Genomic DNA, 17,352 nt, shown 5'->3' with positions numbered 1-17,352 from the left:
CTTTGAACTAAATAAATTATGGTCAGCTGGTTCAGAACAGGGCTGCACAGTGGTGCAGTTGGTAGAGCTGTTGCCTTGCAGCAAGAAGATTCTGGGTTCGATTCCCAGCCCCGGTCTTTCTGCATGGAGTCTCCATGTTCTCCCTGTGCATGGTGGGTTTTCTCCGGGTACTCCGGTTTCCTCCCACGGTCCAAAAACATGACTGTCAGGTTAATTGGCCTCTCTAAATTGCCCCTAGGTGTGAGTGTGTGCTTGTATGGTTGTGTGTCTCTGTGTTGCCCTGCGACAGACTGGCGACCTGTCCAGTGTGACCCCACCTCTCGCCCGGAACGGTAGCTGGAGAGGCACCAGCAACCCTCCGGACCCCACTAAGGGACAAGGGTGTAAGAAAATGGCTGAATGGATGGATGGTTCAGAACAGTCTAAACATGTTTGCATAAAATGCAGTAAAAAAATCTCAGCCTACATAGATTTTTCCCCTTAAGATAGAAAAATAGAAGTTATCACAGAAGAATAACACAATATTAAAACCTGCAAAATATCAGAGAAATAAAATTATGCAATTTAAAAGAACTGCAAAATAAGATAAAGTTGTTAACTTTGAAGTTAAAAACTGTAAAATGTCGGACTGGCTGTAACAACCCACATGTGGAGGTCTTAGTCGTTGATGCTGCCGTCACAGAGTTGACTCTCGGCCTGATGACCTTTGCCTCATGTCTCCTTCTCATTACCCATATTCCAATTTCGTCACTCTCCAATGAGGCTTCACTGAGCAAATAAAACCTTTAAAAAAGCTGTAAAATATTGCAACATCAAGGATCATAAAACATCTTAAGAATGTTTATGGTGTTTTTAAAACTATTGAAAATCAGAAATATTTCCAACTGAAGTTTGAAATTTTTAAAAACATAAAATGCTTTGCAAAGAAAATGTTTCTAAGTCTTTAAAAAAGGAACCATAAAAACGAATTTTTCAGTCTGGGTCTGGTGTGACTCTTTAGTCATCATTGCTTTTATTTTGAAAGTGTAGGACCCTGGTGCTGTCTAAGATCACGTCTCCAAGAAAACAAAACATCTTCTGTCTGGTTTCAATGGAGGGGAGCAACAGATCTACTCAACCAGCCAAACTATATGCAATGATCCACCTGGCAAAACTTAATATAAATCTATAAGGACCACAAGAACCTTCAGGGCTCATTTTGTTTTAGTTTTTTATATGCACAGCTTACTTTGGTTGTTTCTGACATCTGATATGAAATACTGCAAATACATTTTCTTGGTAAAAACTTAATGTTCCAAACTGCCTGCTGTAAACCACATGCTCCACCTCCAGCTGCACATTGAACTTTGCTTCTATCAACTCAAATATATGTCCTACAGAACAGCTGGTGCACAGCGACAGGACTTTTGAGTGTTGCAGTCATGGGAGCGATGGAGGTTTTTCTCCAGTCATTCAGCCCAGTTTCAGTTTTAGGGACTGTGGTTTTAATCCTCATTGGGTTTCACTTCATTCTCTCTAAATCCAGGCCTCAGGGCCACAGACAGGGACCACCAGGACCAAAACCCCTTCCCATCATTGGCAACCTGCTGCAGCTGGATGTTAAGAGACTTGACCAAGCATTCCTAAAGGTGAGGCACATCATAAATGTTTGCAATTTACCTTCTTTTAAACTATTATATATCTTATTTTTTTTATCCATCCTTACACAGAACAAAAAAACTGGGTCACTGTTACACTAAAATCTGATGAAATTAATCTGATCAAGTGGGGCTTTGAGAAGACAGAGCATATAAACAAACAAATACTGACGCACTGCTGCAGGAGTAGAAAAGTAAAAAGTTAATAGTTCAGGGTTCCCTCCAGAAAACCTGCTAAGTCTGATGGTAGAGCACTGGGGCAGTCCACCAGCAGCCCACCGTGCTGTTGTGTTAAAATATGTTGAAAATATAAAAAAATTCAGAGGTCATTGTAAATTTAACATAATAGCGTGTAAAGCTGCTGATGGACAGGTACAGAGATGGTGCAACAGGTGAGCTCTCCTTCACACCCAGCTCAATGTGTCATCTATAAACCTAGTTTAACCTGCCATTACTGTTTCTGGTGTATAAATAAATCTTGCAAGGCTTAGTCTGGTGGGGAGTAAAGCCTGGTGACCCGCCAGGCTTATGACACGCAGGGGTAAAACCATGATGGCAGCAGTAACTCCTATAGTGGCCTTTTCTAGGAACAAAGCACAGCTAAGCAGATCTGAGCCAGATCTGCTTAACATTGTGTGAAAGAGACACAATGTTAAGCAAAGAAAAGATATTTACTGACATATGAAGTCCCTCGTTCCTGAGAAATGAATTAATTTGCTTTTTCTTTATTCACACCTGGTTTCATCAAAGCTTTCTAAGACGTATGGATCTGTGTTCACTGTCCACATGGGACCAAAGAAGATAGTGGTCCTGACAGGGTATAAGACGGTGAAAGAAGCATTTGTCAGCTATGCTGAGGAGTTTGGAGAACGGGAAGCATCCACACTGGCTAAAGAAGGAAATATGCTTCACGGTAAGGAATCTTTACAAATTCACAGGTTGAGAAGTTAGTTTACTGACTTATCTTATTAAACTGTGTTGAACAGGTATTGTATTTTCCAATGGAGACTCCTGGAAAGAAATGCGCCGCTTTGCTTTGACCAACCTGAAGGACTTTGGGATGGGAAAGAAAGTATGTGAGGAGAAAATCATTGAGGAATGTCGCATCCTCATCCAGAAGTTTAAGGAGTTTAAAGGTAACAGCAGAGAGGAAGAAGATATTATTGCCATTGGCAGATTTCACCATGAGAACTTTGTTCTTTAACCTGAGGCATTATAGTTAACTGTTGCTCAGAGCTATTATTTGCAGTACAGCTTCAAAGCAAAACAATTCTCTCAATAATTAGAGCCAATGTGTTGAATAATGTTTTTCTGGTTTCTTTGCTGCAGGTGAAGCTTTTGATTTGTCCCAACATATGAACTATGCAGTTAGTAATATAATCTGCTCCATGGTCTACGGCAAAAGATTTGAATATGATGATCCAGAATTCACTACCATTGTAAATCGAACAAACCAAGCCATTCAACTGTCGGGCTCGCCATCAATACAGGTGTGATTGGACTGTTTTAAAGCATAAAATCTGTTTACGTTGAACTGAACACAAGATCTAGAGAAGTCACGGTTTATGTTCTGTTCACCATCAGCTGTACAACATGTTCCCAAAGATTGGCAAACTGGTGTTTTCAGCCAGAAAGAAAATGAGCGATATACTTGCTGCCAATAAACAACATCATCTGATGCTGCTGAACCGTTTGAAAGAGACCCTCAGTCCACAGATGTGCAGAGGAGTTGCAGACGCTTTCCTCATCCGTCAACAGCAACACAAGGTCAGAACCTTCATTACCTTCCAGAGTAATATTAAAAAATTACCTTGAATTCTCCCAGGATACTCACAGGATAATCATCAATAATGTTCAGGCCACCAGTTATGAATAATCACAAAATAAACATCAAGCCTGAAACCATAAAACCACAAAGAAATGGTTTGTGGTTTGTAGGAAACACAAACATTTGGCGCAACTACACATTATTCAGGTGAATGCAAAAACATAAATTGGCGCCCCTTCCCCCACGAAGGAAGGTACGTGAGGGTGAAGGAGCGTAGAAACATACGCAAGGTGTGTAGTAAAAAGAAAAACTAAACAGTTAAGACCATACAAAAATCCATGTCAAGATTTATTGAAGCACTGCTCAACCAAAATTTCCAAGGTTTGCTATTCCAGAACCTCTGTTGAAGGTTTATTGAAAAAAGTCATAAACGATTTCCAAGTTTTCTCAGAGCCTCTCATCACATACTTGATTTTCTCTAGTTTTAGGTTAAGTAGAACGTCTTTTATCCAGTTTGACACTGTGGGTGGAGCAGCATCCTTCCATCTAAGGAGAATTAGACGGTGTGCTAGCAAAGTTGAGAAAGCAATTACCTTCCTGCCTCCTGTAGGTAAACCTAGACCCTCAGGAGTAACCCCAAAGAGGAGTAATTTTAACCCCAAAAACAGCTGACAGTGCTTCACAAATACCAGTCCAGTATATCTGTATCCTTGGGCAGTTCCAAAACATGTGTAATAGTGTGGCTTCCTCTAATTTACATCTGTCACATATAGGGTCGATTTGAGGGTAAATTCTCGCCAGATTAGATTTATGGAGGTATGCCCGATGTACTAGTCTAAATTGGATAAGGGAGTGTCTTGCACAAATTGATGATGAGTGGATTTTCCCCAAAATATCAGCCCAAACTGCCTCACTAATTGTAATTTGAAGATCCCGCTCCCAGGACTGTTTAATTATGGCAAAGGAAGCAGCCAAACATTTTTGTGACAAAATCAAGCACATCCTGATTAGGAACAGTATGGTTGTGGACATATGACTCAATCTGTAGTAATGTTGCCAGCAGGAGTGCGTCACTATATGGATATAGTGACGCACTCCTGCTGGAGTGCATTCAGCACTCCAGCAGATTGGCACTGGACAGATTGGCATCCAGTGCCAATCTGTAGTATTGGTGCCAATACTACAGACTGGCACCAATCTGTAGTAATGGTGCCAGCAGGAGTGAGTCACTATAGTGACGCACTCCTGCTGGCACCATTACTACAGATTGTTAAGCTGCTAAAAGTCACTGTCTTATCCAATAAAGTATACCAATGGTGCTCACCCTGGATGCATGACTGGCACACAACCAGTCATGCATCCAACGCCAAAGATTCATGAGCCCAGGTATGCAAAGATGACAGGGGTCATCTTTGACCCTGATCTTCTGCAGGAATCTGGGATCACCGACAGTCTCTACCACAACGACAACCTGCTGGTTACAGTCATGAACCTGTTTGCTGCTGGAACTGAAACAACATCAACTACCCTGAGATGGGCATTTCTGTATATGGCCAAATATCCAAAAATACAAGGTCAGGAATATCTCCTTCGAGATTATGTAAAAATAGAACAATGTGCTACAGATCTTATGGTTTCTGCAGATTAATTAAAGAATTGTTGTATCCTTGTTATTTATTGACTTTGATCTTTCAGACCAGGTCCAGCAGGAGCTGAGGAATGTGATTGGAAGTCGCCAAGTCCAGGTTGAAGACAGACAGAACCTTCCTTTTACAGATGCCGTCATCCATGAGACACAGAGACTGGCCAACATTGCTCCTTTGGCAGTTCCTCACAGGACTAGCAAAGACGTCATGTTCCAAGGTCATTTTATTGAGAAGGTGAGATATTAGACTTGATGGTGCACTGCAGCTTACACTACAACAGCTTTTCCCTATATTTCAACATATTGCACGTAAATGATGACTGATTTGTGTTTTTAGGGAACTCCAGTAATTGCTCTTTTAACGTCCGTCCTGCAAGATGAGAGCCAATGGGAGAAACCAAATGTCTTTTATCCCTGCAACTTCCTCAGCAAAGATGGGAAGTTCCTCAAGCGAGACGCCTTCATGCCTTTTTCAGCAGGTTAGCCTGGTTATTGTTTTACATAGATCCGTACTCTACAGGCATTGGCTGAGGATCTGTTTCTAATAGGTCGCAGGGTTTGTCTTGGAGAGAGTCTGGCCAGAATGGAGCTTTTCATCTTCTTCACCACGCTCCTGCAGCACTTCAGATTTTCTCCTGCACCTGGAGTTACAGAGGAAGAACTTGATACAACTCCACGAGTTGGTGGTACTCTGAGCCCTCAACCTCACACGCTGTGTGTTACCCCTTTAAATTAAGGAGGGGTTTATATGTGGAAAAACCTTCTTTGATCCCAGCAATAGGAAGAGAAGGAGTTTCATGAAGGAAGGTCTATAATGGAAACCTTAAAAATCCAGGGCTAAGGCAATCATGACCTCTTTGCAGAACAAAGAGAGGATCTCTCTTTCCCCTGTCATTCCTTTGGGCGACATCAGTGATACAACCTGAAATCTCCTCCTGCTGGCAGAGAAAGGGTCTGCTCTTTGCCCTTTGGATTGAAAAACATCCATGGGACTGCATTGCATCTGCTCAGCCAGAGAAATAAACCTGATTTTATTCAGAATTCTGTAGAAGGAATCTTGTAATTACAGGTTCCCTAAGATTACCGTCAACAAATCCATGATTTCTTGCTTTTGCAAATGATTAAATTAGCTATCAATGCAGTAATTGATAAACAGAATAAGAATCGAGTCTACATACATTTTTGCCTTTGCGCTATGAAATAATACTTGGAATACAAAAAAAAGTCTCAATTAATCTAAACTCTTCAGTTCAATCCTTGGTCTTTTTGGTAGCTTTGTTCTAAAAAAATAAAAAAATAAAATAAAAATGATGACATGCCTAAGATGTACAGTGATAGCTATAAAAATAAATCTTGAGAAATATTTTTCAGTTTTTATTACATGTTAAGCCTTTCATGTTAAGCGATTACTTTTCAAACTGCACCACTTATTCTATTTTACCACAAGGGGGCAGCAAAGATAATCTACTTCTGAACCGCAGAGCTTTGTGGTGAACTCTTTGTTTCAAAAGGAAATATAAAATACTAGATAGATAGAAATGCAATATAGAAAATTATGTTAATGTCTCATCAGTGTTGGGTTTTATTGTGAAAAATGTGACACAAATTAAAATGATCTGTATATAGAAATTGGAGGGTTTCTTTTATATATATGTACTTCAAATCCTATCAAGACATAAAATGATGTAAATAAAATCTGTCCATGAATCTTTAACCACTCAGAAAACAGAAGATGATACATTTTCCATGTTTTGTTGTAATAAAGGTTTTTCTCCTGAAGTTTAGCTCGGTGTTGGCGCAGCAGGAAGACTGTCAGCATTTTTATAGCTCACAGAGGAAACATCACCAGGATCTCTGACATGAATCTAAAATAAAAGACACGCAGGAAACAGCACTGTTGACACTAAATCTAGAAGTAAAAATAAAGAACTCATTATTTATAATTAAACATATCAACTCAGAGCTTTCTTGTAAGTTTACGCTAAGCCTGTACTGTTCTGCTAATTTAAGTTCAAAATAAGTTAGTCTTTTATAATTTACACCAGAAAACCTTCTGAAGCAAAAGAAATGCTTCCCTTCAACCTGAAACACCAACAGCAGAGTTAAAGCTAGCAAAGCCATTTCCTGTCCCCCACAGCTGCAAGGCAAACTTCTGCTTCAGATCTGAAGACATTTTTGTTATTTCCTCTTCCTGGAAAAAACACACCTGCAAAAAAACCATCTTATTTGTTTGATTCTGATGACATTTTCTTCCAGACCTGTATAAAAATATATAACTTATGCTGTTTCAAGCTGAACAAAGCAGAAAAAAATAAACTTACATCATTGCCTTGTTTTAGAATAACACTGACGTTTTGCAAAATGCACTTTCCCACACTTTCAGATCTAAAAGAAGAAGTACAACATTTCACAATATTCAATGACATCAGCTAAGCGTTACTAGCTGACCTGAGACACACCCACAGTCCTCCAAGTTTAGCTTTATATGCTTTATAGAGACACGAACCATCAGGAACCAGAACTAAAAAACATGCAGAGGTTCAGTTCTAATTTACAACAAAAACTCATTCATCTCTCTTCATACAGAATACATTCAGTCTGAAATCAATTAATTAAAAAACTAGGAAGTCCATCCATCCATCCATCCATTTTCTTTCACCCTTGTCCCTCAGTGGGGTCGGGAGGGTTGCTGGTGCCTCTCCAGCTGACGTTCCGGGCGAGAGGCGAGGTCACCCTGGACAGGTCACCAGTCTGTCACAGGGCAACACAGAGACACACAGGACACACAACCATGCACACACACACTCACACCTAGGGGCAATTTGGAGAGGCCAATTAACCTGACAGTCATGTTTTTGGACTGTGGGAGGAAACCGGAGTACCTGGAGAAAACCCACCATGCACAGGGAGAACATGGAGACTCCATGCAGAAAGACCGGGGCCGGGAATCGAACCCAGAACCTTCTTGCTGCAAGGCAACAACTCTACCAACTGCGCCACTGTGCAGCCTTAACTAGGAAGTCATGTCGTCATATTAAGATTTAGTCCCATAAAGTCCAAGTCGATCTTAATGTTGGGTGATAAACGATCTGAATGCACTGTCTTTAAATGTCCAGCCATCCTTCTTTGTGTGAAAGCACGTGGCGACAGTGGAGAGAAACAGCTTCCTCTGAACTGCTCTGAGCCGCTGTGGCTTCAGAGGGCAGAAAGGAGACAGAAGCAAACGGCCAGAGAGGTTTTTAATGGAAAAGAAAACAAAACGGTACATTGAGTTTATGTCAGCAGTTAATACAAAAAGAGCAATTTGATCTAGAAAGAGACACAATTACTAAACACTCAACCTTTAAACTGTTTTCTTTTTTAATTTTTAATCATTTCAAAGGTTGAAATTATGTTGCTTCAAAATGTGCATGTTTATTGTAGTATTTAGAGAGGAAGTCTTTCATCAATTCATGCTTGTTATGATTTGAGAATCACTCTGTTTACTAATCTATCAATTATTTACTCAGGTTTTACATAGAAATAACACAAAAAATCTCCTCCCATGGCAACTTTTACATAGTTTCAGTAAAACGTCAGGAAAAACAAAAAGCATAACAAAGATTATGTTGCTGTGGTTGAAAAAAAACACAGATATACAATAAATGTATATTTTTGCATAACTTATTGTTGCAGAAAATAAAAAAACATGAAGAAGCCTCTCTACTGAGGCTACACATTAGTTGATTTTCAAACATTTAATTTTGGAAACATGTTAAGATTTTCAAACTAAAGGCAAAAAAAGGTCAAAATAATATTTGTCACATTTGCTGGGAAAAGATGCACAGCATGTGAAGATCTTTAATAAGAGTGAAAGAAATCAAACTGTTTTTGATGGTGTTAGCCACATGCTAATTAGCATACTTGGTGTTAACCTCTTCTGTATGACAGATTAATCTGATGTAATAACCATGTGAGAACATTTTGCTTCCACATAATCTGTTTGTGGGGAAAATTACCCAACTACTTCCACGAAATATCAGATTCAGGAAACCAGGTTTATTAAATCCTGATGTTGCAGATGCTATCAGTCTGAGGCAGGTACCGTATTTTCCGCACTATAAGGCACCTAAAAACCTTCAATTTCCTCAAAAGCCGACAGTGCGCCTTATAATCCGGTGCGTCTTATACATGGACCAATACTGAGCCACAACAGGTCTAGCAACTACGGTAAGCAGCCGCCGACTTCATTTTTGCCTGTAGAAGAAGAAGCGCGTGGTGCATGCTGGGATAGTTGTCAGAACTCTGGTTTGTAATCTATTAATAAAGTTTGACTGACCCATCTACCTACCGACCTGATCATGAGGTCGTCTGCAGGTCATGTAGCACCATGTTCTCCACCAACATGCTGTACGCGAACGGAGAACAGTGACCATCGTCCGGCCACGTCCTGACCCAGGAAGGCTCTCCTCGCCGACTCGAGTCGGACTGTTTTGTTGACATTCCCTTTAGTGCAGCTCCATCTAGTGGATGCATAACGTAACTCCAGCCTCTCCTGTAGCATCTATTCTATGCACCTTATAATGCGATGCGCCTTATTTATGAAAAAAGTTTTAAAATAGGCCATTCATTGAAGTTGCGCCTTATAATCCGGTGCGCCTTATAGTGCGGAAAATACGGTACCCTTTAGCTAACTAATCACAACAACCATTAGACTTACCTTTTTTATATCAAACTACATTTTATTTGGTACTTTTCTTGCATATCACACAAAAAAAATATCAATATTTCATGCAGAACCACTAATTTGATGTCTTGTTTTTATATATTCCAGTGTAAAACAGTCACATCCTCCAACTGAATGATGGAATTAAATTGATTTCCAGGATGAGCTTTGGTTATTGATCTCCTCATTTGATTAGGAAGTAGTTTCCTAATAACTATGACTTCTTCTTAAAGAGCAGAAATGGCAGCTTTTTTCACTGAGGTTTTTTTTTTTTATGGTGAAATCTTAAATGCAAAGAAAAAAAATAGTTGCACTTCCTTAATAATAAACTAGAACTATACAGCCATTTAAGCACAAACTTACTTGTCCACTTCCTGTTGAGATGTTTAGTAATGCAAAGTCATGATAATTCACGTCATCCTGTCTGGTTTATTCTGGTTTGCCGATGCGACTGTAGAGACTGTTGGGATCGAAGTCCGTCTCCGTTTTAGGCTTCACAGCACAATAAGTGACGGCATCGTGTTGAACTGCGACCTGGACCAAACAAACCACATGATTCACAACATGGACAGAACTTCTTATATTAGGATCAGAAAAAATAAAACACAAAGCTACTTTTATATATTCTACTGACCTGATCAATGTTCTTACTATTAGACACGATTTAAAAACAATTCTTGGGGAAATTCATGTGAATTGGGGGAAATTCCCCAAGAATTGGGGAAATTCTTGGGGAAATTCATGTGAAATTCATGTGACATTGTGAGCTCAGACTTCAGTTGCAGTCCAGGTCTTTTAAACAGGGATTATGCTTGCTGCTTATTTGACCACCACACTTTTTCCTTCCACTCAACTTTACATTACTATGCTTGAAGAGAGCCAGACAGTATCTTTAGCAGTGACCTTTTGTGACCTGGAGGGTGTCAATGACGGTCAAATCAGTAGTGATTCTGAATACTATAACAAGACAATAATACATAATCTGTGCATTTTATCATGAAGTAAATGTACACTGTAATTGTTTTATAATCTGAATTTGGAATTTCATTAGTTATAAGACCAACTCATCATAATTAATAGAAATAAATGCTTCAGGTATTTCACTTTGTCTTTACTCAATCTATGTTATAGGTTTATTACTGATTCGCTGATCTTAACAGTTTTAGTTTTTGAGATGCACCCGTTTTCAATTTGTTTGTTATCGCCATGCAAATGAGTGAAATCCTGTTCTTTGGTGTTAAACTAAAACATCAGCTGACCCACGCTTACCCTGTGAGGGGGGGTTGGAGTAAAATGGCCGATCGACGCATAGGTCAGAGTGCAAGGTAGCTCCGCCTGAGGACAAAACAGAGTTTAAGGTTTAATGCCAGAAAACAGTCGGGAAGCTACACGTTATACATCATATACATTATAATGCTCCACATTATAAGCTTCAAATAAAACCAGATATTTAAAACTATTACATGGCATCAAATTATGTTGTATCACGACATGGCATCTGATCAATTACACTGATTGGATGTGAACACATTTTAACAGGACACTCCACCATTTTGGTACAGAAATTTCTTTGTCATGTTTATCATTGACAAGAAACTGGAGAATATTTAGAAGATACTCACATTTTGGTGAATTTGATTGTTTGCTTTTCTGACGTCTGAAACAAAATTTAATTCAGTCAGAGCCATTCCTATTTTAACATTTTTAATGAATACAGCTTTGAAAGGCAGATAAACAGAATTCATCTTCCCAAACTGGGATGAGTTAACTGTATCTTACGGAGCCCCTAAAGGGACATGGAGAGAAAAAAAAAAGGAAAGAAATCCCGACTTATTATCTCGAAATCCCGACTTTCAAGATAATAAGTCGGGATCTCGAGATCTCGACTTAGTTTCTCGGGATCTCGAGATAATAAGTCGGGATTTCTTTCCTTTTTTTTTCTCTCCATGTCCCCTTAGGGGCTCCGTAGTATCTATTAAATTTAGCAAAAAGTTAAAATGAAGCTGAAAGGCTAAATAGACCAGCCTGATGGGTAAATGTGTCATTTCTTCATTTTATTACAGATTTAATATAATCACCTGGATCTTAGAAACTGTTGCCACTTTTTCATTTTTTAGTAAAATGAAAGCCTGACTGATGCATCTCTGTGAACAATCCTGAACCTGTGCAACATTTCAAGTCTTTATTACATCTTTTTAAAACTAATCACTGTTGAACTCTTGTACTGAACTCTATATGTATTCTAACAGAGTTTTGTTTAGTGCTGTCCAGGAATACCAGCCTGTCTGCTGCAGCAGCTAATTACAAGAATGCATGCACATGGTTCACAAACTGTGATATTCCTCTTATGCTGATCTGTGTGTTTTGGAGTTTATGTGCTTTTTATTCTTTGCCAAGACGTTCATGATGATGTTCCCTGCTCATTGTGGTGATGAAGAGTTGTGCAGCTGACAAACAAGACGTCTCATCATAACAGGAAGTGTGCGTGCTAACGTTTGTCATGTGCTCCACTGGGCATGCTTGCCAACTCTTACATATATTGCCCACTTCCTTTCATGAGAAGACAAAGGAAGTGATGTAAGTTTTAGGTGATGTGTTGACAGGATCTTTTGCAACCAGTGTAACCCTGGAAACAGCACGTTAAGTAAAGCTGCGCTGAAGAAAGTTTAGCTATAAATGGAGCTGGAAAATTGTCCAGGACGTCTGGGTGAGAGAGTTCAACGGGACACGACCCATGACTAATGGAGGCCACGAAACACTGATGACATGCGATGTTTAAAGCTCATTTGTGTTCAGAAGTAAACATGATTTTATTAAATTTAATGAAGAACCTCAGGAAACTCCTGGTTTTTAAATAAATGAGTTTAAACTATGTGAGTGTCACCTGAACTGGAGTTCTGGGGCTCGTCTGACTGTTTGGTTCTCTTCCTGCAGTTGATGAGAACAGCAGCGATGGCAGCCAGCAGCAGCAGCAGCAGCCCCACCGCCAGCACCGGACCAATGATGTAGACCGGATGCGTCTGAGGCTGATCTGAGCTCACAAGAATAAACAACAGCTGAATGCAATTCTTTAAAAAAACAAGAAATCTCTGTTTTGCTTTTTATCCTTATTTACATTTTACCTGTAGATAAAGGTGTGTAGTGAGCTTCTATCTTCTTTCTGCTTCCCTCAAAAAACTGGCAGGTGTATCTGTTATTCAGAGGCTTCACAGTCAGAGAGGAAACACACTGGATCTGTGCACTGGTCCTCTGGTTGGAGACATCTTCACCAACTAGTTCACTTCCTGTGTCATTTATCCAGACGAGTCTGTTAACTGAACAACTGGTCCTTAAAAATCTCCACAGAGAACATTGTAGATTTATATTTCCATCATTTGCTGCATCACCAGCTGGTGGAGATGGAGAGACTGAAATGAAACCAGAGAGAAAACTGACATCTCAGATTAACCAGTAAATAACTTCTTACTCCAGTGTAAACATTTTTCAATTACTTTACACTTTATGATTATTTTGTTGGAGCCTTATTGAACAAGAAAGAGGGCTCATGCTACTGGCTGTCTCTAGACATTTACAACAGCACCACACACACACACACACACACACACACACACGCACACACACACACACACACACACACACACACACACACACACACACACACTGTTAGGTATTTTCTGAAACCTACATGGAAAAAGAGAACCACAGACAACGTATATGAGTTTTTAGCCAAACTTCTGCAGAAGGAGAAGACACAGTGAACTGCTCCTCCAAGCCGCTCACCATGTGTTCTGAAAATCTTTGGATACAGCTTGTCTTTTATTATCAAACTTCAAAGGCAAGATAAGACAGCAGAGGAAACAGCAGAGGTCGTAAAACAATTTAACATCTGACCCATGATCTGAGCCCGGTTCAAATCTCGGTCAAACTGTTTCACATGAAGATAACAGGCAGCTGTGACCTCCAGGTCAGTTCACACATACAGTTTAAAGAAGAGAACACTTTAACCTGACTAACATTAGACTGAATATGAACTAAAGTACAAAATGATAATACCAAAAAATCTCTATCACACACACACACACACACACACACACACACACACACACACACACACACACACACACACACACACTGACATTAAAATGGCATTAAGAGGAATAAGTACTGTACTTACTGGATAAGATATTCAGATGCATTAGGCTGTCTGTGTTTCCTCTCCGGCAGGTATAACGTCCAGCATCCTCAGGAATGATGCTCTTTATGACCAGAGAGCAGTCAGTGTCCAAACTCAGCCTGGCTGCATTAACTGACTTCTGGTTAATGTTTCCATTTGTGATTTTGACCTCAGTCGAGCTGTTAACAATGTCATTATAAAGCCATCTAACACTGAGGCACGATGGAGAAGATGGACCAACACAAGGCAACACAACATCATCTCCAACGGTGTGATAGAAATGAGGTTCATCTCCACTGATACCTTTCACAGAAAAAGACAAAATCTGAAGTTTTATGCTCACATCAGCTGAAAACAGCGACGAACAAAAGAGGAAAATAAACGAGTCAGCAAATCAAATGTTTAATGAGTTTAACTTAATTGTACTTTATTTTCATTCAGAACTTCTTCAGACCTCTAAAAGGTTTTCTGATGCTCCACAGATAGTTTTCATTTTATAAAATATAATTGACCTTAATATCTTAAACCCTTAAAAAGTTAATTGACATGGTTTTGAAAATGTTTTCTAGGGTTATTAATCAACATGTAAGTGAAATATTTACCTTCCAGCTGCAGCACAAAGAGCAGAAATATCTCCAGTTTGGCCATTTCCTGTCAGTCCGGCGGCTGCAGGACGTTGTTCAACTCTCTCAGCTTCCAAGTGAAGACGATGTAACTTCCTTCTTTCAGTTATTATTATGAACAAAGCAACACCCACCATGCATGACGTCATTTGGTTTCCATACCATTAACTCATCGTTTTTTTTAAAAACAGGATGAAGACCATATTTCTAAAAAGCAAATTTATGTTAATATAAGATACAACCATCCCATCTTGTGCTTTTCGTCTCTTACCCAGGATCTTAGAAAGCCCTAAAATGTAAATAAATTCAACTTTCAGATGAAAGAGGAAGTGCAATATGTTGCAATGTCTCAGATTAGCCAACAGTTTGTACCAGCAAAACCAGCGTCCAGCATGTTTTCAGCTGAATAACACCAAACATCATCACTCTGATTTTTATTAGAATACCAGTAATGATGTGTAAAAACTTCCTTTAGGTTTTTAAGCTGCTGTTTAACAGAGTTAAGTTTCTCCTACGGTGGCCCAAATGAAGGCGTCCATTAACTCTGACCCAACATAAAACTAGAACAAAATCTCCAAATCAGACAAGGAACATGGAAGCAAAGAAACGTCAAAAATAAACCAAAGAACTGAAAAATCAAAGGCAAAAATCATAGAAAATCAGACATGATGACACACAAACACAAGGATCTGACAAAGGATGGGAGTAACTGGCTAGTAAATGTACTGTGGAGGATGGATACTGACTAACATGGAGCTGTGAGGTGATCTGAGGTAACAGAGGAAAAATGAATATGAGGGAAACGAACAAGCAAAAGTATCAAATGCAACAGAAAAAACCAACCAAATTAGTTTTCAGTTGTGTGTTTATTGTTTCCAATCATAAAACCATGGATGGTTCTTCTGCCAGATCTGGAGACATGTTGCAGTACAACATGTCCAGAAATAATCTGAAAACCATGAATAATCTCAGAAGGCCGATCAGAACAGCAGAGGCGACAGACAGAAAGGATCAACTTCCACCTTCAGAAAACCCGTGTGATGCATGAAGGCGTCCAGCATTTATAGAGACCTACTGATGAAAACCTGCAGAGGAACTGTTCCACTGGCAGATAATTTCACTTATAACAAGACCTTTTTCTCATTTTATAAGTCAAATAATCTGATGATGGAACTAGAACTTTTTAAAACAAGCTCCTATATCCTGCTGAAAAGTTACTTATAAGTTAGTTTTGACATTTTTACTAGAAACTACACCAAATGACCTGTTTGTGTTTTGCAGTGTTATCTGTCCATCCTGATCTGTGTAGGTTTGTTCCAGCAGCCATTGGACGAGAGGTGGCGTACTCCCTGAACTTTTACGGACAAATTATTCATCTGCAGCAAAATGTCTGAGTGCTAATGAATATATTTAAGTTTTCTCAGTTATTTCAGCGACAGCCTCCCCCTCACCAGGCAGTCTGTTGCTCACCCAGCGTCTGAGACTGTGAGTCACCATGAACTCATAACTGATCAGTCGTGCAAACCTGAGCAGTGGATGAGTGGAAATATTAATTTAGTGACTGAAGTTAAAATATGAATATTACTCCTCCACTTGTCTGCTATCATTGCATCATGATTGTTGCGTTCCTAAAATTGAACTTGAACTGCAATGGCTAAAATTTAATCTTTTACTTGTTTACAATAATAATAATACATTAAGGAGAAAAAACTGAGCATTAGAGGTTTATAGAAGATGATTCAGACTTTTCTAGCCAACTTTTATTTTGAAATGGTTCTGCATCTGTGAACAGACAAACAGAACTGGCTTCCTGGTGCATCAAACAGATTATGAATAAACTTGTAGGATCCGAGGTTAGAGAAACATGTTTCCAATTTTTTTGTTAAAATTAAACTATGTTGTAATTTTCCTATTAACTAAAAAAATTCTGTTTGTGATAAGCCAAAACTCATCATTACTTCAAAAAATGTATATCTTTTGTTATAGTTCTCACCCGTGGAGGTCGACATTTTTTCACCTGATAGGCTGATGAAACCTTTTGGTCCATTCTGTACTGGAATCTACAGAGTAAACACAGGAAGCCTAACTTTACCTGAGTTAACTGAATCTGGATGCTTCCCACACAAAAAAAGGAAGAGCGCAGTGCGAGAGAGCCAGAGTTGGACACAACTTCTGACGGAACTAAATATGTGCTCTCAACATTTTTCCCCAGAAAATTTTGAGTCATTTGTACGAGCAAAACTGATGGAGACTCAAACTGGTAATCGCTACCTTCACAAGTTAAAAACAAATGCCGTGCCAAGAGTTTTTATCCACAAACCCTGCTGCCACCAGCTAGAGCGCAACAAAAAAAAAAAAAAACATTGGGAGAAGCATCAGACCCACAGCGCTGGAAGTTCTTCTAAATGCTAACGGAGCTAATAGCTATTGCTGCTGGTACTGAATATAAAACCACAGATTGGACCGACACCGGATCCAATACAGAGCTACAGATCAGACAGGCAGGGCTCTTTTAAATGCTACCAGAGCTCTGCGGTAGTGGTACCAGCGGCACCACCGCCGGCCCGTTTACGTCCTTAAGACTGGAACCTAAACAGCTGTAACCGGACCAGACACAGATGTAGAACTACTTACCGGATCACACAGTCGGACCAGAGATAAGTGTCATTCATTGTTTCATTTATGAACCTGATGGCAGCAGCAGAAGTGGCAGCAGCTTCTTGGCCAACTCTGTCCTCTTCCTCGTTTGGTCCTCCTCATCTTCATCATTCTGATAGATTTCAACGAGCTCCGGTTCAAA

The 17,352-nt window shown here is 39.5% G+C and overlaps 2 protein-coding genes across 2 annotated transcripts; one reads left to right on the top strand and one right to left on the bottom strand.

The window, feature by feature from the left end:
- The first annotated feature begins 1,378 nt into the window (after window positions 1-1,378).
- LOC103457196 (cytochrome P450 2K1-like) lies at window positions 1,379-6,829 on the top strand. The gene is made up of 9 exons (XM_081602337.1): window positions 1,379-1,628; window positions 2,388-2,550; window positions 2,624-2,773; window positions 2,967-3,127; window positions 3,222-3,404; window positions 4,838-4,979; window positions 5,101-5,285; window positions 5,388-5,529; window positions 5,599-6,829. Exons 1-9 carry the CDS (start codon window positions 1,422-1,424, stop codon window positions 5,784-5,786), a joined length of 1,521 nt encoding a protein of 506 aa, XP_081458463.1. The 5' UTR covers window positions 1,379-1,421; the 3' UTR covers window positions 5,787-6,829.
- A 1,441-nt stretch (window positions 6,830-8,270) lies between these two features.
- Window positions 8,271-14,749, bottom strand: LOC103457194 (uncharacterized). Its single transcript, XM_017302336.2, has 7 exons — window positions 14,532-14,749; window positions 13,930-14,232; window positions 12,878-13,162; window positions 12,640-12,786; window positions 11,378-11,412; window positions 11,025-11,090; window positions 8,271-10,289 (listed from the first exon to the last, which is right to left on the bottom strand). The coding sequence occupies exons 1-7, from the start codon at window positions 14,575-14,577 to the stop codon at window positions 10,185-10,187; spliced, it is 987 nt and encodes a 328-aa protein (XP_017157825.2). The 5' UTR covers window positions 14,578-14,749; the 3' UTR covers window positions 8,271-10,184.
- Between the last annotated feature and the right edge of the window lie 2,603 nt (window positions 14,750-17,352).

The sequence above is a fragment of the Poecilia reticulata genome, chromosome 21 (genome assembly GCF_904066995.2).
Source record: "Poecilia reticulata chromosome 21, P_reticulata-male-v2, whole genome shotgun sequence".
Lineage (NCBI taxonomy): Eukaryota > Metazoa > Chordata > Actinopteri > Cyprinodontiformes > Poeciliidae > Poecilia > Poecilia reticulata.
The sequence above is the reverse complement of the archived record's forward strand: the minus strand, read 5'-3'. Positions and strand labels throughout refer to the sequence as shown.

Coding starts and splice junctions, on each gene's coding strand:
- LOC103457196 (XM_081602337.1), top strand. CDS start 1,422: ATGGGAGCGATGGAGGTTTTTCTCCAGTCATTCAGCCCAGTTTCAGTT. Junction 1,629..2,387: donor TTGACCAAGCATTCCTAAAG/GTGAGGCACATC, acceptor GTTTCATCAAAG/CTTTCTAAGACGTATGGATC. Junction 5,286..5,387: donor AAGGTCATTTTATTGAGAAG/GTGAGATATTAG, acceptor TTGTGTTTTTAG/GGAACTCCAGTAATTGCTCT.
- LOC103457194 (XM_017302336.2), bottom strand. CDS start 14,577: ATGGCCAAACTGGAGATATTTCTGCTCTTTGTGCTGCAGCTGGAAG. Junction 12,787..12,877: donor CTACACACCTTTATCTACAG/GTAAAATGTAAA, acceptor TTGTGAGCTCAG/ATCAGCCTCAGACGCATCCG. Junction 11,413..12,639: donor GCCCCAGAACTCCAGTTCAG/GTGACACTCACA, acceptor ATTTTGTTTCAG/ACGTCAGAAAAGCAAACAAT.